This window comes from Crotalus tigris, unplaced genomic scaffold (genome assembly GCF_016545835.1).
Source record: "Crotalus tigris isolate CLP2741 ecotype Arizona unplaced genomic scaffold, ASM1654583v1 scf7180000018807.1825209, whole genome shotgun sequence".
Classification (NCBI taxonomy): Eukaryota; Metazoa; Chordata; class Lepidosauria; order Squamata; family Viperidae; genus Crotalus; species Crotalus tigris.
Window position 1 is genome coordinate 743,050 of NW_024097206.1, and position 25,605 is coordinate 768,654.

At 39.1% G+C, this 25,605-nt stretch overlaps 1 protein-coding gene across 5 annotated transcripts in view; it reads right to left on the minus strand.

Annotated features, from left to right (window-relative positions):
• Window positions 1-25,605, minus strand: part of DROSHA (drosha ribonuclease III) — a 92,991-nt gene that overhangs the window by 56,885 nt on the left and 10,501 nt on the right. For all 5 annotated transcript variants that reach the window (XM_039356253.1, XM_039356249.1, XM_039356252.1 and 2 more), the window contains 10 exons: window positions 22,213-22,364; window positions 16,759-16,839; window positions 14,978-15,064; window positions 14,812-14,898; window positions 11,190-11,261; window positions 9,098-9,179; window positions 7,698-7,772; window positions 5,150-5,319; window positions 1,084-1,208; window positions 32-131 (listed from right to left, as the gene is read on the minus strand). In XM_039356253.1, the coding sequence (XP_039212187.1) occupies window positions 32-131; window positions 1,084-1,208; window positions 5,150-5,319; window positions 7,698-7,772; window positions 9,098-9,179; window positions 11,190-11,261; window positions 14,812-14,898; window positions 14,978-15,064; window positions 16,759-16,839; window positions 22,213-22,364 (1,031 nt within the window). The remainder of the gene's footprint in view (window positions 1-31; window positions 132-1,083; window positions 1,209-5,149; window positions 5,320-7,697; window positions 7,773-9,097; window positions 9,180-11,189; window positions 11,262-14,811; window positions 14,899-14,977; window positions 15,065-16,758; window positions 16,840-22,212; window positions 22,365-25,605) is intronic.

Below are 25,605 nucleotides of genomic sequence, written 5' to 3' on the forward strand. Positions count from 1 at the left end.
AAAGCCAAGGAAAATGAAATTAACAACGTACTTCTCTCTGAACTAATTTCTGTTTATCTGCTTGTTTCACTTTGGGACTATTAGCCAGCAGGTGGCGTAATTTCACATAACTTTTCCAGAGTTTTTGGTATCTGAAAGAGGTGAGAAGAACAATAGTTACATTTTGGAATATTATGAGTTTGGGTTAGTGATCCGTCCAGAAATTATTTTATATACCCAAATTCTCTTTATAACCATACAAAGAAACTAATACAGATAATCCTCAACTTATAACAGTTTGTTTGGGGACCATTCAAAGCTACAACGGCACTGAAAAAAGTGACTTATGGCTGTTTTTTTACCCTTATGACTGTTACAGCTTCCCCATGGTCACATGATCAAAATTTGGATGCTTGGCAATTGGTTCGTATTTATGACAATTGCAGTGTCCTGGGGTCATGTGATCCCCTTTTGCGACCTTCTGACAAGCAAAGTCAATGGGGAAGCCAGATTCACTTAAGAAACATGTTACTAACGTAACAACTGTAGCGATTCACTTAACAACTGTGGCAAGAAAGGTCATAAAATGAGGCAAGATTCACTTAACTACAGTCTCACTTAGCAACAGAAATTTCGGGCTCAATTAGGGCCATAAGTTGAGGACTATCTGTACATTTCCAGTATCATCTACCCTGTATAAAAGCTTAGTATCCAGGTTTTTCATCTCCTGCAGCTTGGAGTTGGAAGCAGAAGTGAAACTGGCTTGGGCCACTGGTAATGGAACTGAATCTTTTCAATAAAGAAAAAAAGTACCAAAATAAATCTTTAAAAAAACAAATGTGCTACAGAGTATTCAAGGGAAAGGATGATTGCACGAGTTCATTCAGTTAATTCCACCAGATCTTGACCACAAACATCTGAAATGTCTCATGGAGACAATGGCCCTTTGGCCTCTCCCAACAAATGAAAAGATGAACCAAGCATTTTAGATACGGACACCTGAAAATAATATCGGATGTTTCACTACTTATACATATTGCTTAGAAAGAAAATAAAAGTGACATTGTTGATCAGTTCCATGTGACTAATAAAGGAGCAGCTTACTGTGGATCTCCAGCGTAACTAAGTTGAGCTGGTCGTATTCCAAAATGGACGATAATGGGAAAAGTAATCACATCAGGGTTGAACTGTTCACGATCCAACTGATCAATACGAACAGAACTGGGTTTCTGCAGGAAGAGAAAAAGAAAAAAAGAAAAGAAAAATTTAAAATTTTACTAATAATGCCTCCATCAATGCTTCTTTGGGCGATGGAGTTTTGCACACACATAACTTTCTGATACAAACAAACTTAATACATTGAAACTTTCTAAGAGCTTTCATGGACTATATCTACTAACACTGTTCTAAAAATAGCATGAACATTAGCATCTGAAACTAGCAGGATCTCTTCCAACTTTATTTGGATTCTCTCTCTTGGGCAAACAAATCATCCCATTCACATGTCCAAATATTATTATGAGAGGAAAAAGTGTGAAGTGGTTACTCTTCTCACATTCACACACAGCGTAACAACATAGGTTTCTTTGGCAATGACATAGTTTGAGCTGGCTACGTAAGTTCAGCCTGAATGTAAGACAGACATGGAGAAGGATAACAAGATGGTCACCTCCATTCACGCTACTGCTAGGTTTAGAATACAAAATAGCTGAGGTTAATTTTGAGTTGATTAAGTCACATATTCATTGATTACAGTAACTTATGGGAGGGTTAAAATTAGAATTACCATTGTTCTGTTTTCTTCAGAAAGTTCTGACAGAATTAACTATTTATTCTGCTTTTATGGTGCATTGTTCCATCTAGGAATTAATACATTTGGCGCTTATAATGGCTGAAAGGAGTGATATAACTATGGTCTCTGGGTGGACTCAGTCTGATAAAAGTTTAATTATCTTGCTGGAGCCACTATTTTTCTAAACTTTACAGTTAAAACATCATCAAAGAAAGCAATGGCTATTTAGCCCTGAAGGAGACTCAAAATTCCTTTTTATTTAAATAATGCAATGCTCTTCTCAATAAATTTACAAGGTTATGCTCTGTGAGATATTCCTCTTCTCTCTGTTCCTAATTTAGTCTTCATGCTAACAAAGAAGCAAAAAACCCACGCAATCTCCCTCTTCTATTTGTTCCTGGCAGAAATTAGAATAATTGCTATTGTCACTAAAGGAACGTGGCAGAAAAGAAAAATATGCACACACGAAACCTATTTTTCTTCCTTTTCTCATATCCACTTTAAAAAGTTACATGGAGATACACACACACACACACACACACACACACACACACATACAACCAAGAAAATTAGGCCCCATAAATCCCCTCATGATCTTTAGTCATTATAGACAAGAAGCGAGGGGAGAGATTCATTATTAAATTACATAAAAGTTACTCTTGTTGTCTGAAGAACATGTGTTCCACAATATATATTAATACACAACAGGCAGAGGTGTATATGTGACACGACTTTCTTTTAGGAGATGGATGCAAATTCTGGAGATAGAAAGAAGCAGATCATTTTTTAAAAAAGCTTATTGCTTGGATTGCTTCCTGTCTTACTTTTTTTTTTTATTTTTACAGGTAGTCCTTGAGATACGACCACAATTGAGCTCAAAATTTATGCTGCTAAGTGAGAAAATTGTTAAGTGAGTTTTGCCCCATTTTACGACTTTTCTTGCCACATTTATTAGGTGAATCACCACAATTGTTACGTTAGTAACACAATTGTTAAGTGAATCTGGCTTCCTCACTGATTTTGCTTGTCAGAAAATCGCAAAAGGGGATCACATGACCCTGGGACACTGCAGCCGTCATAAATACAAAATTCAAGCACCTGAATTTTGATCACGTGACAATGGGGATGCTGCAATGGTCGTGAGTGTGAAAAATGGTCATAAGTCACTTTTTTTCAATGCCGCTGTAACTTCGAACAGTCACTAAATGAATATTGTAAGTCAAGGACAACCTGTGCCTTCTGAACTTTGTATTCCCTTGCCTGTATTTTATCCTATTGTTTGTTTCATTGGCATTCAGCATATTAGACAAACCGAATGAAACCTAATGCATTTAACCCACGCAAGAATTCAAAGGCATGTTAATGCCTTAGACCAGGGCTGTCAAACTTGCAACATCATGTGACGTGTCGCGACGTATCGCGTCTTTTTTTCCATTGCCGGCAATGGGGTGGGTGCAGTTTTGGCATGACGCATCCGACCCACGGACCGGCAGTTTGACACCCCTGCTTTACACAATGTCATTGTTAGATTTCATGTACAGGTAGTCCTTGAGTTACGATAATAATGCAGCCTGCCAATTACAGACCTAAGCCATAATGGTCATAAAACCAAAAAACCAATTAAAAGCTTTTTTTTTGTGGTGGTGGTTAAGGAAAAGCCAGTTGTATAATGAACAATGGTTTTGGTTCACGGTTTTGTCAAAAACCGGAAGTAACTGCCGGATTTTGGGAAAAACTATAGTAAAATATGCTTAGTGACATGGGACGCTATAGACATCCATATATGCAGCTGGGTTGCTATGGGCCCAAAGTCCGGTCATGTGACCATGGGGTGGGTGGGAAGATGGCACGACATGGGTCTTAAGTGCCCCTTTTCGGGTTAGTCGTAACTAACTGTAATCGCTAAGTGACTTGTTATAAGTCAATGACTATCTGTAATCAGATACTAAATGGAAATGAAAAGCATCTCGTAAGCAATAACAAAAGGGCAAACCTCTGGAAAAGACCTCTGGGCTCTGGACCCTGACAAGTTAACTGCTGGATCAGGTCCCATTGGGCTTTTATTGCATCTGCCACCATTATAGCTCCTCTAGCTTTTGAGCTAAAGACATATTTTTGTTTTTAGGGAAGGACTCAGTGGTATTGAAAGGCTCCTCCTTCAGCCCCAGCATGCCTTGGTACAAACTTGATATGTGGTCTATTTGCATCTTTGGTCTTGTGGATGCCTGCCAATTCACAACTTCCAGCAGACCCAACGATCACAGCCAAGAGGAAGAGATGCTAGGAGTTGTAATTCAATTAAAATAATAATAATAACAATAATAATAATAGTAATAATAATAGTAATAGTAGTAATAGTAATAACAGAATTGGAAGGGACCTTCTAGTCCAACCCCCTGCTCAGGCAAGAAGCCCTATACCATTTCAGACAAATGGTTGTCCAGTATCTTCTTTAAAACTTGCAGTGTTGGAGCATTCACAACATCTGGGGGCAGGTTTTCCATTGATTAATTTTTCTAGCTATCTTCAAGGCCACACGTCCTATATCCCTGACTTATATATTCCAATCTTAGATATAACCCTGGGAAATAGCCTAGAATTTTCCCAGATCTTTAAATACCAAATGAGTTTTGTCCTATTTTATGACTTTACTTACCATAATTCTTAACGAATTACTATAGCTGTTAAGTTAGTGACATGGTTTTTAAGAGACTCTGGCTTTCCCATTGACTTTGCTTGTCAGAAAGTTGCAAAAGGTGACCACATTACCCTGGGACACTGCAACCACCATAAACTACTGTGTGGTGGTGCAGTGGTTAGAATGCAGTATTGCAGGCTAACTCTGCCGACTATTAAGAGTTCGATCCTGATGGGCTCAAGGCTGATTCAGCCTTCCATCCTCCCAAAGTCGGTAGAGTGAGGTCCCAGATTGTTGGAGACCATATGCTGACTCCGTAAACCACTTACCACTTGTTGTAAAGCACTATGAAGTGGCATATTAGTCCAAGTATTATTGCTAGTAGCCAAGAGTTCGAATTTTGATCATGTGACCAAGGTCGTAAGTGTGAAAAAGGGTCATAAGTCCCTTTTTTCAGTGCTATTGAACAGTCACTAAACAAATGGTTGTAAATCGAGGATTATCTATATTTTGTGCCCTACTTGGGGATGACAAAGGGGGCCACAGGTGATGCCATGATGTCATTGAAATATCCAGCCCCATCCAGTTAGGGGACTCTGGGGGAATTTGTTAAGACATACATTGCTCAACCATAATAGATTCTGTGGTAATGTAACATTAAAAACATACTCTTGTCAGTAATAGTTGGAATAGCTAATATTTAGTATAAATTTTTATTTCAAGAGAGAACATCCCAGTACCATGCCAGAGCTGGTCACTATCATCCCTTTACATTCTTCGGCGTATTTCTGCCACTCCAGCTCTTCCCACTGTAGCATATTGGCAATCTCTTCTTCTGGTACGAGAGGTTTATTGCAGCGTAACAAATACAGGAGGATCTGATGCATTGACAGAACTTCCTTTCCGCCATCTTAAAAACAGCATTGGACCGATTGTCAAACTCTTCTTATACATTGAAAGGAAAGCATTTGAAAACGAGCAATGGTTTCAGGGCAGCAAAATGGCTTCTGCGGAAAATTAAACAGTAGCTTGTCTACACATCACAGTAAGTCATAAGCTACAACTGGTGGGATTAATTTATCGCACTAATTTATAAACCACGGTCTGCAAATTACAATAGGTAGAGTCAGCCAAAATATTAAACCAAAGCCAGACCAACCGTATTTTGGCCTAGCATGATGCACTAACTCAAATAATAAGCTTCCCTATACTAGATAGCCACCACACAATTTATTGAACTTGGTGTCGCTCAACGCACAAAATCTATGGAAATTCACAACAGGTCCAGCATGGAGGTTGTGTACAACTTGAACCAGCTGAGAATGACTAGTTTCCCTCTTATACATTATACTGAAAGTTTAATGTAAATTATTTTACATTTTTTTGTTTCACAAAGCAAATGCAAGAATTTGAGGGGGGCGGGCGGAAACTTCGTTATATCATTTTAAGTCTTAAAATAAGCAGCAAAAAGACTATGTTTTCATGACAACCTGGACTTTTGCCTTCAAAGTTAGTAGGACTGTGATACCACATCAAGACATGGTATACACCAGGGGTCTTCAAACTTGGCCCTTTTGTGACTTGTAGACTTCAACTCCCAGAATTCCTTAGCCAGGCACACTGGAATTCTGGGAATTGAAGTCCACAAGTCATAAAAGAACCAAGTTTGAAGACCCCTGGTATACACACTTATTTCACAAGCCCGAAAGTCTACACTCAGCTGAATTTTAAACATATTTAAATTAAAAAAACATTTTACTTATTTATAAGCTACCAGTCTGAACCCAGTCACCCGAGGCAGCACAATACATTCAAATATAAGCTATAGCAATAAAATGCAATAAAATTATATTAAAAAGTTGAATCAAACCTTAACATTCGAAACAAAACAAAACCCCCCAAAATTGTATCAAATATAATTCAAGCAGTAGAAGAAAAGTACTTCCAGGGCTAGACAGAAATAATAAAAATATCAGATCTTTAAGAACAAAACATTAAGAAAAGCATACCTTCCAACTGATATAAAGACACCTTGGCAAGATGTCTATGCATAGGAGATAAAAACAAACTCGAGGGAAATCCTTATTATTATTTGAGCAAAAGTTGTATTTCAGTGAAAATTTTGTATGATGGCTGTTGTTGCTAGATAATTTCACTGATCATTCTGACTTGCTATAAAGCAGCTTCCTATGAAATTTCCATTAGAACAATGAAATAATTTGTGCTGCACATTCTCCATTATAGAGAAGTGCATCTCACACAACAGAAAGTTGTTAGTCCAACCAGAAGTAAAAGTTTCCCATAGGTAAGAATAATTCCAGACTCTCTTTGTCACTTCCTAAGGAAATCAGAAACAGAAAACCAACCTCAAAGGTAGTGTATCTATTCCATAGGAGTATCTATGGAAATTCTCAGTCATCTAGATTATGTCCCAAAGGTGTTTTTTCAAAAGGCAACTGGACATTCTTTGGTTGTTTTTTTCCTTGAAGACATTTCATTACTCATCCAAGAAGCTTCTTCAGTTCCAAGAAGGTTCCATACCCATTTGCATTGTTCAGGTGACCCTGAGGGTGCAGATTAACTGAAGAAGCTTCAGTGATGAGAAGTGAATCGTCTTCAAGGAAAAAAAACAAACAACGCCCAGTTGCCTTTTGAAAAAACACCTTTGGGTATTACATGAGTGGCAGCCAGAAATCAGAATTCAAATATTCCACAAAGTTTCTGCTGCTTATGAATAATAACCAAAAATTCTCAACAAGTCCCAGGCTACATTTAAATAACATACTTAATCAGGGCAGCTAAAGCAATACATAATTCTAAACTTGTTGCTTTTAGGCCTAGTTAATTTTGCTTTTCTTATGGGTTCTGCTTAGCATTCTATCTGAACTTTAGTAGCAATCTAAGATTTGTGCACAGTAGAAAAATAAGCATTATGGCTGAACATAGATACTAAATTATTTCAAGTATTGAAACTCTTAAAATAAACTCTTAAGAACAGACATAGATAATATAAATATATGCCAAGGTGACAACTAAATGTGTGGATTTGCAACTTTGGAAGAGGTACAGCCCAGGCCAATGTTTGTCATGCTTGGCAACTTGAAGATGTGTGGAATTCAATTCCCAGAATTCCTCAGCAAGCATAGCTGGCTGAGGAATTCTGGGAGTTGAAGTCCTCACATCTTCAAGTGTCAAGGTTGAGAAACACTAGCCCAGCCATAGGTTTATATCCTCTTAGAGAGAAATAACTAAAAGAATAGCCGTCACACTGAAATCGAATACACTTACCTGGAAGAAACCTTACGAAGCGTGGCATGAAATGGAACCGAGGACATGAAGTATCACTGTTTTCTGATGAAGGACCTTATATAACAAAATGAACAGCAATGTGCTGCATATCACAAGGTGTAATTTCATAGAACATTTATCTGCATCTTTAGTACCTCAGTGAAATTAAGCTACTTTTATAGAACTGAGCGTTTTCTACAAACGTGCTACAAAGCAAACAATTTTACATCCTGTGAAACAGCACCTTTTTAGCCGTTTCCTCTGGAAAAGATTGGGAACAGATACTATAGATCTCATCATAGGTAACCCTGATGGGTGGGACTTATGAGAATTAGCATCCAGAGAGAAACTTAATAGAACTAAACTTTGTTGTCTAGTAGAAGGAAAACTCAGAACATACAATTGCACAATTTCAGAATTATAGTGGACAATAATGAGCATTTGCCACAAAATCTGCCATGAAATATGTAGAAGGTTATATCAACTATTTATGTTCATCACACAACACAAACCTGGCTTTCTGTGACCATTGAACATAATGGAGGGAGAAATTATCCCTTATACATTTCTCCTTCTGCCTGCAAACTTTGAATTCTTTGAGTATATCTATACCTTTGTTTTGTTTCTCAGCAGCTATACAATATCCAGCAGCTCTAAATTGGATATCTTCTTCCCTTAAATATTCTGAATTAATTGACTGCCTCCTACTTTAGGGGTAGAGGCAGTTCAATGTAGTGGCATCAGGCCGGAAACTGGGAGACTGTGAGTTCTACTCCCATCTTAGGTAATAACCAACTGGCTGATCTTGGGCCAGTCACTTTCTATCAGCCTTAGGGGGGAGCCAATGGCAAAGTACTTCTGAAAAACCTTGCCAAGAAAACTTCAGGGATTCCTCCAGGTAATCTCAAAGAATTGGACATGATTGAATGGAAGAAAAAAAATTAAGGGATCCCAATATTTTAGGGTCAATGCTTCACTGGAAATTTTTCAGAACATATCACTGACACTTTACAATAGGATGGCAACAGAGGGCAGTTAAGTATACCTAGTTTTATAAGCAAAATATTTATTTACCAGGGGATAGACTTACTTCTATAGCTCTTCGTATGGCTCAAGGATGCCCTTAACTACCATCCCTAACTAGCTAATCTCCTTTTTCCCCCTGGACAAATGGGAAAAGCTCTAAAAATCATAATACAAAAATGTGATGTAAATTCCCAACTTTTCTTTTTTTAACAAGATACTTTCCCTTCTTTCATTAAAAGAATCTATAGTCAGATGGGGCAGGGGTTCTAGCATGCATCAAGAGAGAATCTACCAGCATATTAATACAGCAAACAGGCAACTATGCAGCAAACTAGAGATTTCCCATAAATATATATTTTAAGTAAGATAGTTACCAATCAAATTCCAATCGTACAGTTCTAAAATATCTTTGAAGAGATAGGAAGAGAAAAGTTCCAGGCCTCGGACACAAAAGTTCTGGGGGGGGAGGGGAGAGAAACAGACAAGTCAAGACGTTACAATAAACATCTTCATCAATTTTCATCATGAGAGTTGAATGTATTCCCTGCAATCAGACATTAGGAAAGGAAAGGAGGGGAGGGGAGGATGGGGAGGGGAGAAGGCTGGGGAGGGGAAGAGGGGAGGGGATAGAAGAGAACGGGAGAGGAGAGGGGTGAGGAGAGGACAGGAGGGGGAGAAGCGCACAATCTAGATCCATGCATGTGCAGTTTTGCTTGCCTGCCACTCAGCTCCAGCTGTGTGGCCCAGTTCCTAGCAGGTCACAGACCGATACCGGTCCTCGGCCCAGGGACTGGGAAGCCCTGTGTTAGGAAAAGAATTTTCATTTTTCTTTTCTTTTTTTCCCTACAACTTTTAATTGCTTCTGTCTCAAATTGGGAGGGGGAGAAAGATTATTAAAATTTTCGGAATCACAAAATGGCTTTACTTTTTTAAAAGTAAATGGTGGCGCAGTGGTTAGAATACAGTATGACCGGCAAACTCTGCCCACATCTGGAGTTCAATCCTAATGGGGCTCAAGATTGACTCATCCTTCCATTCTTCCAAGGCCAGTAAAATGAAGATCCAGGTTGTTGGGGGGACAATATGCTGACATTGTAAACAGCCCAGAGAGAGCTGCAAAACATTATGGGGTGGTAAATAAGTCTATATACTATTCTTATTAAATAATCTCTAAATATGGTACAACCAGAAGACATTTAGGTAGGACATTCACAGTATCCAATCTGATTAGGGCCTGTATGCAGAGGCCATGCTATACAATACATCTCTCAAATACAAAATCAAGAATGTATTTCTTTTACTAAGGATCAATGACATTTTCATAATCAAAACAAGGATATAATCCTACTGTACTGATGGGCTTGCCTCTTTTTTTTTTTTTTTTTTGACTTCTGATCCAAATGCTGTTGGGTTTCGAATTTGACCTTAAATTATGGGGTTTGAATATCAGCGGAAAAGCATTCATTGATAAGCAAACCAAGTTTAAATGGCATCTTATTTAAAAAAAAGCTGTTAAAAATAAGTTTTACATAGGTTTCAGAGTTTCCCCAAGTGTTTGCTTTTCCCCCAAACAAATCAAGAGCTAAAGGATTGTGTTATTGCTGTTTTTCCCCATTCTTTTAATTTCCAAACTTTCTACTTGCATAGTATAAACATGGAAACCTAGAGTTCTTTTCAAGCGTCCTACAGACTTTTATATTAAAATTCCAAAGCCAGGCTAAATTCCTTAAAATTCACTTATTGTTATTGTTAACGTTGGTAGTGGTGTAACAAGACATTTCCCTGATCATCTCCCATGTAGCGCTTATCTTATGAAGAAATGTGGAACAAATAATTTAAGCATTCATACTCTAGTTTGGAGGAAAAAAACATTGATTGTTGAAAAAGCAAGAAATAGAAGAAGGAAAGGAGGAAATAACAGAATGATCTCAGCAGAGGATCAATATTTAGCCTCCTAAATAGGAATTTCCTCTCTGAAAAATATTTATTTCAGGCCCCAACCGATAGATTAAAATCATTATACACAATTCCATCTCTTTTCACAGAACATTTTTTTCCCACCAAAACTAGTTAATTTTGTCAATTGAAAGACACTTCTTATGCTAAAAATTTTACCTCTACCCCCAAATATATATCTTTTTTTGATAACAGAGGTACAATCATCTGATTTTTTTCCCACCTGAGGAGAAGTTTCAGCAGCACTTAATATTTTACTCAGTTAAGGTTACGGCCTACTCTTATGAGGGGCATATGTTTAAGTTGTTTTAAGTCTTGCTTTATTGTATTTTTATAATTATATTCCAAAACCATAGACATTGTTATTCTAAAACAGTGTATCTTTAATTACAAGTGCCTATACAGGCATACAATATGTTCCACTCCAGAATATGCATGAGTCAAAATCTAAAATATCTTGGTGCAGTGCAAACCAAACAGATGTCTTGAATAATCACACTCATAACTTACTTCAGGCATCATCTCCTCAATGAAATGAATTGTATAATCAATGTTAAATCTGATTACTTTACACAGAGGAATCTAGAAAGAGACAAAGAAACATGGAACACTTTTAAGGAGCAGTGCAATCAACACTCTTAAAGCCTTTGTTGTCTTCTGATACAAAAGTACCGGTAGTAGTGTTGCATATGTTAAAATAAAGTTTGTGGTGACCAGCTGGCAAATGGCATAGAAAGCAGAAAGATAGTGGCATGATCAAATGCTGCCATCTATTGGACATTTAAAGCAAATGCACCAAAGCGATTGAATATAAACAAGTTATGTACATTATACATTGCAATGGGAAAATATACACTGTAATGGAAATACAGGAAATCTATTCACACAATTTATGCTATTCTAACCCATCAAATAGTTTATACTTTTAGAAATTGAGATGTAAATACAGTATCAGAATACGGATCATTCATAATACCAGTGGGCATTTGGTAGTAAAGAAATACTAACATTGTTTGATTACAGAATAACAAGAGTTGGAAGGGACCTTGGAGGTCATCTAGTCCAACCCCCTGCTCAGGCAGGGAACCCTATAACATTTCAGGCAAATCGCTATCCAATCTCTTCTTTAAAACTTCAGTGTGGAGCATCCATAACTTCTGGAGGCAGGTTGTTCCACTGATTAATTGTTCTAACTGTCAGAAAGTTTCTCCTTAGTTCTCTCCTTAATTAGTTTCCATCCATTGCTTCTTGATGACTCCCCCTGCTTTGTGGCCACCCCTTAGATATTGGGGTTGCCAGAAGGAAGAGGGACTAAACCTATTCTCCAAAGCACCCGAATTACATAGTATTTGTTTTGCTTTAAAAACCTCACATCAGCATTCTGAACCCAATATTATGCAAACAGTTCCGTGGCTTATCCCAACAGTCACTTCAAGACAGGAGTTCCCAAATCTCACGCTCCTGTGATCCCTAAAAGAAGGTTCTGTGCCCCCCTGCCAGGGAACAGAACAAATGCTTATACTGAGGTTAGGAAATGGAAGCCTTACTTTAAATTCCATAACTACATTTTAATCTATATTTCATAGAGGTTCACCAACCTGCAAGGGCAAACAACAAAGAAGACGGGCCAGATCAGGTTTTGCCAGTCAACACTTGGCTCTGTTTTTGCCTGAGCAAGCCTGCAGCCAATTTACAGGGCAAGATTGGACAGCACATAAGCCCCTTGCAGGGGTGGTGGTGATGAGAGATATCCCAACTCACACTCGGAGAAACCCTACTGCACGTTATTAGCTGAACTAAGATTTGACCAGGGCCCTGCTATTCCCAGTTCATGCTCTTCAAACATAGCAGAAAATGAGCTCTCATGGTTTAATTATAAAAGGTCAACAATCCTTGACCGCCATTTCACACAGGCTACAATTTTCCAACTGAAACAAAAGATACACTCTCTCTGAGATGCTAGCTCAGTCTGAGGGAAAAAGTTCTGCTTTTTAAATAAAGTGCATTTTCCCTGAAAAACTGACACCAGATTCTTTCTGATTTTTCTCTGTTGCAGAAACTCTTCAGCCAGAGAAGTGCAGTTTTGGGCCAAGAATTATTCTTGGCTTTATACTGTTTGTCAGAATACCTTGGATGAGTGCAGGTAGTCCTCGACTTACAACAGTTCATTTAGTGACCATTCAAAAGTATAACGGCACTTGTAAGTGACCTAGGATCATTTTACGACCGTTGCAGCATCCCCATGGTCACGTGATCAAAATTCAGACGCGTGGCAACTGACTCGAATTTATGATGGTTGCAGCGTCGCGGAGTCATGTGATCACTTTTTGCGACCTTCTGACAAACAAAGTCAATGGGGAAGCCAGATTCACTTAACAACCATGTTACTAACTGAATAACTGCAGTGATTCCCTTAACATCTGTGGCAAGGAAGTTCGTAAAATGGGACAAAACTTACTTAGCAAGTGTCTCAAAACTTACTTAGCAACAGAAATTTTGGGCTCAATTGTGGTTGTAAGTCAAGGACTACCTGTAGTAGTTTAATTGTTATTTCAATAATAATGCAGCAGGAGGAGGAGAAACCATCCGCATATGGCAGCAGTTTGGGGTTGTGTTCCTCTGCCATCAACCTGTTTATGTAGTATGTGTTAAACCAGCAGTCTTCAAACTTGGCCCTTTTTTATGACTTGTGGACTTCAACTCCCAGAATTCCTCAGCCAGGCACGCTGGCTGAGAAATTCTGAGAGCTGAAGTCCACAAGTCATAAAAGGGCCAAGTTTGAAGACCCCTATGTTAAACCTTGTGAGCTTAAAAGAGAATTGAGAAGATGCAAAATAGTATGGATGTTCTCTCTTGCACTTGAACGGGTGATGTTTTAGGAAAAGATACCCTTCTTCAGAAAAAATCCCAATAAGGCTCTAAAGAGCTCCCCAACCTTTCCGGAAGGGAGCAGCGAAATGTGCGTGCGCGCAGCCCCGCAAACACATGCGCAAACAGGCCAGTGCATGATGGCGGTGCTAGCGTGCATGCATACACAAGGATATCATGAGCACCCCACAGCATGCGTGCTGGCTCATGTGCATGCGCAAACAGGCCACTGACACCCACACATGCACAAACAGGCCACTAGTGCCCGCGTGATGCTGGTGGCAGTGCTAGCATCCCCGCACATGCGCAAATGAGGCTGCTAATGCCCATGTAGCAGTGCTACCATGAGTTGGGGGCGCTTGCCAGCTATTCCCGGGGCCCAGTGGCTAAGATGCCACGGCCCAGTACCGGCCCGCGGACCATAGGTTGGGGACCCCTACTCTAGAACCAAACTTTTCCTCTCTACCAAATATACGCTTCTACCAAAAAAAATATGTTTATATGTTTAGAAATGCACCATTCCATAAAACAAAGTAGTAAACAAAACAGCTATATGGAATACAGGCTAAAGTGAGAAACTCAAATGAACCCAAGGGAGACAAGCAATCACTCTTATGATTAACTCTGTAAAAGTATTGGTTTCCCCCCTCCAGGCACCTTACTCGTTTCAATTTGGCAGCAACTTCAGAAATAATAAAACAGAAGTAAATAGCTGCACTCTACAAAGCCATATTATTAAGGCCTTTTTATTCCAAAACTATTTATTCTGCTGTGCAGTGGTTCTTCAATCCCACAGAAAATTCCCTCCGGAAGATTGTTCCAGTAAAATCCCTGAAGAGATGGTGGGAAATGAATTGGGCTGTGCTGGCTTGGAAAATTATTTGGAAGAAGTGCTTTGGACCTTACTCTGCTATTCACTGAAGCAGCCCAACTTTGCATGAGCCTGTAAACTAAGACGCCATTACCTTAAGAACTTGGTCACTCAAAGTAAGACAGGTTTTAAAACATGTTTTTTTTTTTTCAGGCATCTGATGCACAAGGTCCAGAACACTCTTTCTGAGGTATTTCGGAAACATGCATGGCCCGAGGAATTAAGCTGAGACTTGTTTACATGCTGGGGCAGAAGGGTAGGAAACCACCGTAGGAAACGACCAGAATTTGTGGGGTCCCTTCTGCTCTCTGAGCTTGTTTGCTTGCAGACGTTTCACTACCCCATTAGGTAACAGCATCAGCGCAACCAGAATATAAAAGAAAGCGTACTTACATTTGTGAGAGGAGCGTGGGAAAACATGGAAAATCCTTCAAAAATGTATTCATGGTCATCGTACTCTATGACGGTGGGTCTGTCTGTCTAAAGAAATAAAACCAAAAGCTGGGGAAAGCCGTGCTAGGAGACTCAAGAAGCTGCTGTCATGCTTCAGATTACTTACTAAGAAGTTGGTAGGAGGTGACACCGTAATGCGGTAATGGAACAGTCTTCCAGCATTGTTGGTCATAGGACGGCAGGGTTTAATAGGCTTTAAGGACATAAGAATAGAGAAAATTAATGTTGAAGGAAACTGAATCCCCACAGAAAAATCCTGACCATTTCAGTGGAATCAAATTGTGATTGCTAAATGAGGACCACCTGTAGAGAGTCTGGATTATGCATGCAGGTACCATAAACAGCTGATCCCATTTGGTTGCAAAGAGATTTCCTTTCAGTTTTTTACAATACTAATACTAAGGGAACATATACATTACAGAATGGAAAGTTGTCATTTTTTTAAAGATGTCAAAGGGAAGGTTTTAAGTTGGCCAATCTCATGTTGGCTTAAACCAGGACAAATGGGGAGATGATACTCAGAACAATCCAACTTCATTATATTTTAGCCCCCAAATTCTTTTTTAAGGGCACCGAAGAATCTTCTACTTTTTCCTGGCTGTATATCATTTGCTTGTCTTATATTCCAATCCATACTTGGTGGGAGTTCTAACATCAGGGCAGGCTGATTGGTCATTCCACAAAAAATTCTACTATATTTTATTCTACACTTCGGAGCAGGAAGGAAAACCTATATTGGCTTGGATCCTAAGAAGAATGGAGAAAAGAAATGATGAAGGAAACCTAATCCCCACAAGAAAGCAAAAAAATCCTCCTTCTAAACCAACCATCCTGAATTTGGAACCATTTAAACATCTGGACTGCCTGAATTCCCAGCCGTTGCCGAGTGTTGTGATGACTACACAAGAGAGCATCCAGGCTGGGAAAGTCTGCTCTGCAGAGCCCGCAGTGAAAATGGCTGAACTGAAGCAGAAGCAATAAAAGTCAGGTTGTGTTCATGCTAAGCGGCAGGGGAAAGAATGGACTATGCTTCAGGAGCACTGAGAGTGGTGGGAAACAGAGAGTTGCCTGTTTTGATGCTTCCCAATGTTAAACGTATCTAAGTAAAATTATTTATGTATTCATTTACTAATAGCATTTATATAGCTGCCCATTTCAGGAAAGTGATTCTGGACGGCATACAACAATCCCATAAAATAATAACTATAAAATAACGATTACCTCAAACCATTGCATAATAATTATTTTTTTTTAAAAAATAAAAACTTTAAAAGTAGAATAAACCAGAAAAAAAAATAAACAGAGGGATGTTAATAATAGGGGAGTTAATAATAGATTAGTGAACTGACTCAGGTCTTCCCACCTAAAGGAAGAGGCTACACATATAAGACATTAACAGAATTACAGTGTTGCACAGGCTGAACCAGCCTATCATTCCCAGCTGGGTATATTTTCTTTATACAGGTTGCCTTCAAGCTGCCAGTTGTTCTCCTCCTAGCTATAGCCTTCCAAAAAGGGCTGAAATATTCCAGCAGCCTCTGAAAATAATAATTTATTAAAACCTGTATGCCGTCTGACTCTCAATGTACATGGCTGATGGTCAGGAATGCCGAGAGCTACAAGCTCTCCATGTCTGTGCTAATAGAAAACAAAGCCTCATTTTAGTCCAGTCTGGCAGATCTCTGTCCATAGTAAGCCATGCCCATAAGCCAGTGTTTCCCAAACTTGACAATTTTAAGGCATGAGGACTTCAACTCCCAGAATTCCACAGCCACCAACGCTGGCTGTGGAATTCTGGGAGTTGAAGTCCACATGCCTTAAAATTGTCAAGTTTGGGAAACACTGCCATAAGCAATTGTTCTCACTGAGAAACTGAAACCGGGTTACCTCTTCTCCAGGATAAATTCCATGTCTTATCCCAGTTCTCCTGGCTTTGGCACTGCATTTGCAAAGAGGCCCGTCATTCATCTGTTTTGAAAACAAAAAGTGTTTTTACAGTGATACTTTTGAGTTGAACTGATTAAGAAGAGGAATATTTAAAGCGAGTGGGCAAACATCCAAGGACCACAGATCTGTTTAAGTAATGTAGTTTTTGACTTACGACCCATCCTTTGGCAATCTGTTATGATGGATGACTCCAGGAACTACTTACAACCAGGTTTTGACATTTCAGTAGCTGCCCCTTCCCTCCCCCCCCGACGGTCATGTGATCACATTTGGGCGCTCAGCAAATGGCCACCATTTATCACCTTTTGCAGCCATGTGGAATGTGGTTTTATGGTGGCTCTTGTTGGTAAAAGGTGCTTAACAACCGTAGCATTCATTTAATGACTGGGATGATTCGGTTAAAGACCATAGCAGAAATGGTTTCAAAATCAGGCATGGTCACATAATGACCCGCTTAATGTCCAGCCCGACTTATGCCCATAATTCCAGACTCAACTGTACTGTAAGTTTGTAAGTCAAGGACGATCTGTAACATCGATTCTATTATTAAATTTCTTTTCCCCCTCTTTAACAGGGAAGCTTTTTCTGGAGACAGTAAGCCCACTCAGAACTTAATGCAACCATTTATCATTGTCTTATTTTGTTCCCCCACCAAAATCAAGACAAAATCCTAAGGATGAAATTGCTGTTGTTACGGAAACGGCGACAAAGACCTCCAGATCAACATCAGGAGGCTGAAATGTGATCTGTTGTAAGGAGGGTGGACATATCTGGGTTGCAAAAGTCCAAAAGGCAACTGGGTGGCAGCAGAAAGTAAGAATTCCCTGCCTCTTTTTGCTACCATCAAGCAATCATCTGGATTTCTGCTGCTCAGAAAAAGGCGTTTAATTTAAAAACCTAAGGCAATACGCAAAGTAGAGCCAATGCATCTATTTTTTTAAACACTGCCGGGTAATAATTATTCATAACACTAAAAATAAAAATTGGATTAGCAGAAGCCCCCAACCTTTTGGGCACCAGGAACCAGTTCTGTGGAGAAAGATTTTTCTGTGGACCAGAGGTTTCATGTGCTGCCTGCATCCAGCAGATGGTGCTTCACTTGTTTGCGCAGCCGGGTTGCTGGTATGTCACAGCCCAGTGCCGGTCCACAAACTGGGGGTTGAGGACCCCTGGACTAGAGTATTTTCCAAACTGTGTCCCCCCCTTAAGATTCATAACTGGAATCGGTCAGAATGACACCAAAGTGATCTCTCTTGGGGGGGGGGGGTACTGAATGCTTAGAATCCAATTCTAGCCTAGGCTTCTTGTCAACACAGCAATTTTCCACCTAAAGCAGTATTTCTCAACCTTGACAATTTTAAGGCATGTGGACTTCAACTCCCAGAATTGCTGGCTGTGGAATTCTGGGAGTTGAAGTCCACATGCCTTAAAATTGTCAAGGTTGAGAAACACTGACCTAAAGTGAGGTTTGACATTAGAAAACATTCCTACATGAATTCTGAAGAGATTGTAATATACAGGTAGTCCTCGATTTACGACCACGACTGAGCCCAAAATTTCTGTTAGCTAAGCAGACCATTTTACGACCTTTCTTGCTACAGTTGTTAAGTGAATCACTGCAGTTGTTAAATTAGTATTATTTTATTATTATTATTTTTAAAATTTATAAGCCGCCCCACTCCCCACTCCCGAAAGACTCTGGGCGGCTAACAATAAAAAACACATAAAACATAACAAACAACAATACAAAAACATGGTTGTTAGGTGAAACTGCCTTCCCCATGGGCTTTGCTTGTCAGATGGTTGCAAAAGGGGATCACATGATTCCCCCCCCCCCCGGGGACACTGCAACTGTCGTAAATGTGAACCAGTTGCCAAGCGTCCAAATTTTTGATCACGTGACCATGGAGATGCTGCAACGGTTTTAAGTGTGAAAAAAATGGGTCACAGGTCACCTTTTTTCTAATGCTGTTGTAACTTTCAACAGTCAGTAAACGAATGGGGATAAGTCAAAGACTACTTTTATGCTTTTTTTCTGAGCTATCCAATTATTAGCCTCCCTAATAAAAAGTACTAGAAGCCAAGCCTGACTACAGGTAGTCTTCGGCTTGCAACAGTTCATTTAGTGACCGTTCAAACTTATAACGGCACTGAATAAAGTGACTTACAATTTTTTTTTCATAGTTCCAATCTTTGTAGCATCCCCGTGGTCATGTGATCAAAATTCAGATGCTTGGCAGCTGTTTCATGTTTATAACAGTTGCAGTGTCCTGGGGTCATGTGATCACCTTTTGCGATCTTCTGTCAAGCCAAGTCAATGGGGCAGCCAGATTCATTTAACAACCAGGTTACTAACAAACAACGTCAGTGAGTCACCTAACAACTGTGGCAAGAAAAGTTGTAAAAGGGGACAAAACTCACTTAACAAATGTCTCACTTAACAACAGAAATTTTGGGCTCAATTGTAGCCGTACGTCGAGGACTACCTGTATTGTTCTATTTACTTCGGGGCTAGGTTAATGCAGGGGTAGGCTGGCTCAGGAATTCTGGGAATTGAAGTCCACGAGTCATAAAAGAGCCAAGGTTGCCTACCCCTGGGCTAATGGGAGCAGCAAGGACACTTGTTAAGTCATATTTTTCCCATGCCCTGGAACTCCTCTATATCACAATTGTTCAAATTGCAATAGGCAATGTCCCACCTTTATAAGGAAAGAAGAGCATGAAAATTATAAGCTAAACATTGATTGAAGCATTTACATTTTTCTTTTTTGTGGGGAGGGGGGAAGACAATTTCTCCTCCAAAATCTGTTTTGTCTGCACACAACTCCTTTCCTATTCAGAATTTAAAGGGCAATGTAGTACACTTGCAGTTTCTGCTTACAATGGCTTGATGATCCACAAAGGAAGACTATTACGGAAAGAAAAAGATGGCCCCAAAAGCATATGATTCTTATAAAAACATAGATGGAAGCTAATGTTTTTAGATACAGCTCAGTATTTGTTCTCTGGGCATATTTCAGTTTCCGGTGCTTTCAACACTACAAGAATATAGGTAAACTTAAGAACAAAATATAGTGTTCAAAATTAAACTCAGTCTATTGAATACCATCTTTCAAGTCTCATTCAAGGTGTCAGAATAATTCAGAAGATGCTCTCAGAATGGAAAGGGGGGGGAGTGTGTAAGATGCTCAAATTGCTGCTTTTATATCAAAAGAGTGTGTAAGTCTATGATTTCTCCTCGATATAAGTGGCTGGTCTTTCTAAATCTATGCCTGCAGAATGTATCCCTGTTATTTGCAAAGCTGGGTTCAGGACACAAAAGCAATACGTCAACAATTCTAAGTGCTTTCCATTCTATGATGTGTTTGTTTTAAATTAAATGAAAGCAATGCACAATATACCGAGATGCCTTGATACACGGATACAACCAAATGAAAAGGGATAGCTAACACAATTTACTTCATTAGCTCTTGTTTGTTGACAACAGTTTGTTCTTTAAGATTAGTGCAGCATTAAACATCTTGGGATTTTAAGGTAAACAGACTTGTTCCAGTTAATTTGCTTTTAGAGAAGTCAAGGCCATCAATTTCCATTTAAATTGAGAAGTTCCATTTAAATTTAATGACTAATGGGGGACACAAATGTAAGAAAACAAACGTGGAGGGAAAAAAATTAACAGAAAAAAAAGTATGTTGTCATACTTTTAACCTGTAAACAATTGAACATCAATTGTAAGTAAACATTCAAATTTGCAAAACGATGCTACATTTCACTTTCAACTTTATATCTGTAAAGTAGGGGGTTTTAAACTTGGGGGTCCATGTTAAATTTCAGGGGCCTGTGAACTTGGATGGGAAAATATAACAAGCTTATTTTCACTAAATTTTAACTGAGGTTTAGTTTATAATTTAATAAAGAATATATGCAACAAAATAATTTATGCCCTTACATTCCAAAAAAAGCTTAACTGCAATCAACCTCACTAGAATTATTATACCTTAAAAAAAATGAAATACAAATACATTTAGTGTTTGAACTACGTTTTTCTCTAAAAGCAAGATTGATAATGGTGAACAGTTTGCATTTCAAAGGTTCTTCTGTAGTTAAATATCCATTCAAGCTATTAATATTTTAATAGCTGAATTTAAGCATAATTGGTTTCCTTTGCAATACATCTATATCCAGGCATTTTATTTTATGCATTTAAATATATTTTTCTACGAAGGAGTCCATGGCATAAACAGATTAAGAACACCTGACATATAGGTCGTTTTCTCTTCTGTTCCCTTACAGATTCATTGAAATAGACAAATTGACAGGAGTGCCCAAATTTTTGCACAAAGCTATAGGTTAATCTCCCAACAAAATGAATGGAAAATGAACATAAGGAAAAAAAGAATATAAGCCAAAATACTCCTAAAAACTACTGAACTGAATCCCTTTTGTTGTAAAAACTTGCTTGATCGGTTCATCTTTGACATTTGTCCCATTCTTAACCAGTAATGACTTTCCATTAGCAATTATATCTAATACTTGAACTCATTCAGGCTCTTGGGGTTAACTTGTAATCACAGATAGTCCTCGAGTTACACTGATTCAGTGACTGTTCAAAATTACAACAGTTCTGAACAAGGGTACTTATGAGTGGTCTTAAAGTTGTGGCAGTTACAGGATCTCCACAATCACAATTCAAGCACTCAAAGGCCCAGTTCATAACTACATCACAGCAAACCACAATCACGTGATTGCCACTTGCAACCTTCCCTCCTGCTTCCCACAAGCAAAGACCATGGGGGAAGATGGCAAGGAAGGTTGCAGATTTTCTCCTAAGGGGGCCCATTAAGGAGTATGAGTTCCCAGGAAGATGTCTTCTAGAAGACTATTTGCTTTACTGAAAGGTAGAAGACAGGCAATTTTTTTTTTAAAATAAACAGACAAATAATAAACCAGGGCCATGGCTGATTTCAAGGGCAGTAGCACTTGAAATATTTAATACTGCCCCAGCTTGATAAATGGGACAATTCTCCCCAATAGCCCGTTAAATACTCCTATCTTCACACAGAACAAGCTGAGCCAAAAATAAGTTTGAAGGCCGAAACCAATGCTAAAATAATAGCAATAGACTTATATACCACTTCACAGTGCTTTACAGCCCTCTCTAAGCGATTTACAGAGTCAGCATATTGCCCCCCCCCAACAATCTGGTCCTCCTTTTACCGACTTCGGAGGGATGAAAGGCTGAGTCAACCTTGAGCTGGTGGGGCTCAAACTGCCAAACCACAGTACTGCATTCTAACCACTGCGCCACCAGGACTCTAATGGCCTGTGATACAGTCTTTCTCATTCCTAATGGTCTGTGATACAGCCTTTCGCTCCTTTTCTCAAGTGGAGTACCTGTCCAGGATCATTGTACCACAGCTCCTCGTGCAAGCGATCAGGGTGGGCCTTCTTCCGCTTAATTTCAGCAATGACATCAAAAACCTCCGAGTCAGAACTGCTGGAACAGCTGTCATCTTCTGAGTCACACTCAGAATCACTGGAGTTCCCTGTAGTCATCGAAAGACAACAAAACGGGAGATGAAGAAAACTGCGTCCTCGTTTGTGTCCTTGAAAGTCTTACATGAGTCAGGGGTCAACTAAGGCCTTTCGTTCCAGAGGCAAAAGGAAGTGGAGAGACATTGAAGGGGCAGTCAACAAATGCTTTCTTTGAATCAACACATCTATCTATCTATCTATCTATCTATCTATCTATCTATCTATCTATCTATCAAATTTAGATGTCCCTGCGAAACTCACCATATGCTTTCTTTGAATCAACACAACTCACCTACTATCTATCTATCTATCTATCTATCTATCTATCTATCTATCTATCTATCTATCATCTATCTTATCTATCTATCTATCTATCTATCTATCTATCTATCTATCTATCTATCTATCTATCTATCTATCTATCTATCAAATTTGGATGACCCTGAAATGCCTCTGAGAAATTCACCATATTAAATAAAAAAACAAATTAAAAGCACAATAAGATAGGAAGAACCAAGATGGCATCTGATCACTCAATGAAGAACTTGTACAAAAGTTCATCCAATAAGGGGATCCCATCCTCTCTAACCCAAGATTTGGGACAACAACCATAAGGGTGGGGAGGAGGGAGAGTCACACAGATTTCAGGAAGGATTTCATTCCAGAAGGCAAGGGTGCTGTGACAGCACACAATGACATTATTAAATGTGCCAACTCTGCCAGCTTTTACCACTTGGGCAGAAATCATGGGAGAGAAGTGGACCCTCAGGATAATGCCATGTAGGGCTTTATAGGTAATAGCTGAGTCTCTCTAGCACCTCGAACTCCACCCAGAAGCATACCGGCAACCAGTGCTCCTCACAAAGCAGAGGTGTCACATGTACATACCATTACAATCTGAACCAATGAAATTTCCATGGTCTTCAAGGGAGTGCCATGTAGAGCATACTGCAATACTTGAGCCAAGTTGTGATGAGGGCATAAGTGACTATCTTACAGCCTCTTGATCCAGCTCAACCAACATAGAAGATAGAATTATGCAAAGGCCTTCCTAGCCATAGCTACCACCTGTCCTTCCAACTGGAGCTATGAATCTAAGAAAACCCACAGACTGCACACCATTCTTGATTAGGGAAGTGCAATTAAGATCCCAAGATTTTAAAAATATTGGTTATGGGGACTCAAATAACCACAGCCACTCAGTTTAATAGGATTAAGTTGAAGGTGATTTCTTCCCAGCCTCCAGGCACTGAGACAGAACCTTGACTGTACATCTTGGCCAGATCAGGGTAAAAAGATATAACTGAGTATCATCAACATATTGAGGATACCAAACCCCAAACTGGCAGATGATCTCGCCCAGCAGTTTCATGCAGATGTCATACAGGCTTCCATTAAATGAAGCAGACACCGCTCCAAAGGCCCTTCTTCTTCTTGTGCCATATCTGTTATTGGACGTTGGCAATCATGTTGGCGATCCTGTTTTTATCAAAGCAGCCGCACGAAAATGGGCTGCTGAGTTTTGTCCAAACCAGTCCCTTAGATTTTGAAGCCACAATATTCTTCTTCTGCTTGGACCTCGTTTGCCTTCAATCTTTCCCTGGAGGATTAAATGGAGTATGCCGTATTTTTCTGGGTGTCGCATCACATGTCCGAAATAGTCTAACTTTCATTTTTTAATTGTTTTGATGATTTCCCTTGGCTTTCCCAGGCGGCTTATCACCTCCTCATTTCTGATCTTGTCAACCCAGCTTATACGTAACAACCAGCCACAGCATATCAAAAATAAAGCAGATTAAACTATACTTTCTGTTTTTGGTAACCTCTCTTAAAATAGACAGATCATCCTAAGATTCATTCACATTTGGTCCGAATCAGTTATTTCTTGCATCCAGCCTTTCATAAAACTACCCTGACATGTACAGAATGGGATAAATGGGTGAAAGAAAATAAGGAAATTGTAGTTGGAAGGATAAACCAGAAACTTAGTGTGGGATTAAAATTGGTTTTAATGACTCTGTTAAAAATAGTATGAATCATACAGTGATTTTTTTTTTAAAATCAAGTTAACTAAGGAAAAAAAAATCAGAAAGAACTGCTGCAATAACAAGAGATAATTATCCACCTTAAAGACTATTTTACAAATTCTATTAACTGGTTTAGTAAGTGAAAATTTGAATCTAATTATTGTAGTTCTCATACTGAATCTTTTTCGAAAAGCTAAAAGATTCACTATAAAAAGGTTATCAAAATGTAAATGAAAAGTATTATTTTCTGATATACCTCTGTAGTAAAGAATAATTTTACTATTGTAACTAATAAGACTTTGGAGTCGGTTGCTCAGGACTGCAACTCCCCATGTTAAAAAATGGGAACAGGAAACCTGTGGTCTCACACAGGTGAGGAGACATGAAAAGAAAGAAAAAACATAATCCTGTCAAGTCCCAGCATCTGTTTATTCATAGCTCTGATTCTGCCCATCCTTGGCCCTCCAAAAATTATTTCCAGAAAGAAAGTAAACCTTAATAGATGAAAAAGTCAAAGACCCATGATCTTATCTTCAAAATATGATACCTTCCTTTGGAAAACTTCCGCAGCCTCCAAAGGGTCTCTTGCGGGAAAAATGATGCAAACTTCATTCTAGTCTTCTCAGGAATCACACACAATATAGGGAATTATGTATCACATAATGCAATACAAGGCAATACAAGTAATCCTCAACTTACGAAGACAAATGAGCCAAAATTTCTGTTGCTAAGTGACACATTTGTTAAGTGAATTTTGCCCCATTTTACAACTTTTCTCGCCACAGTTGTTAAGTGGATCACTGCAGTTGTTAAGCTAGTAACACAGTTGTTAAGGGAATCTGGCCTCCCCATTGAATTTCCTTGTCAGAAGATCATAAACGATGGTCACATCACCCCAGGACACTGCAGCCGTGACAAAATGCGAGTCAGTTGCCAAGCATCTGAATTTTGATCATGTGACCATGGGGATAATGCAATGGTCTTAAGTGTGAAAAACGGTCATGTCACTTTTTTTCAGTAGTGTTGTAGCTTCGGTCACTAAATGAACTGTTACATGTCAAGGACTACCTGTATAGCCATGCTGACTCAGGAATTCTGGGACGAGTCATAAAAGAGCCAAGGTTGCCTACTCCTGGTCTAGATCCAGCCTGGTCTAGCGGTTAGGACACTATGAAAGAAAGAAACTAAGAGGCCTGAATTCTAGCCCCACCTTAATTAGGAAAGC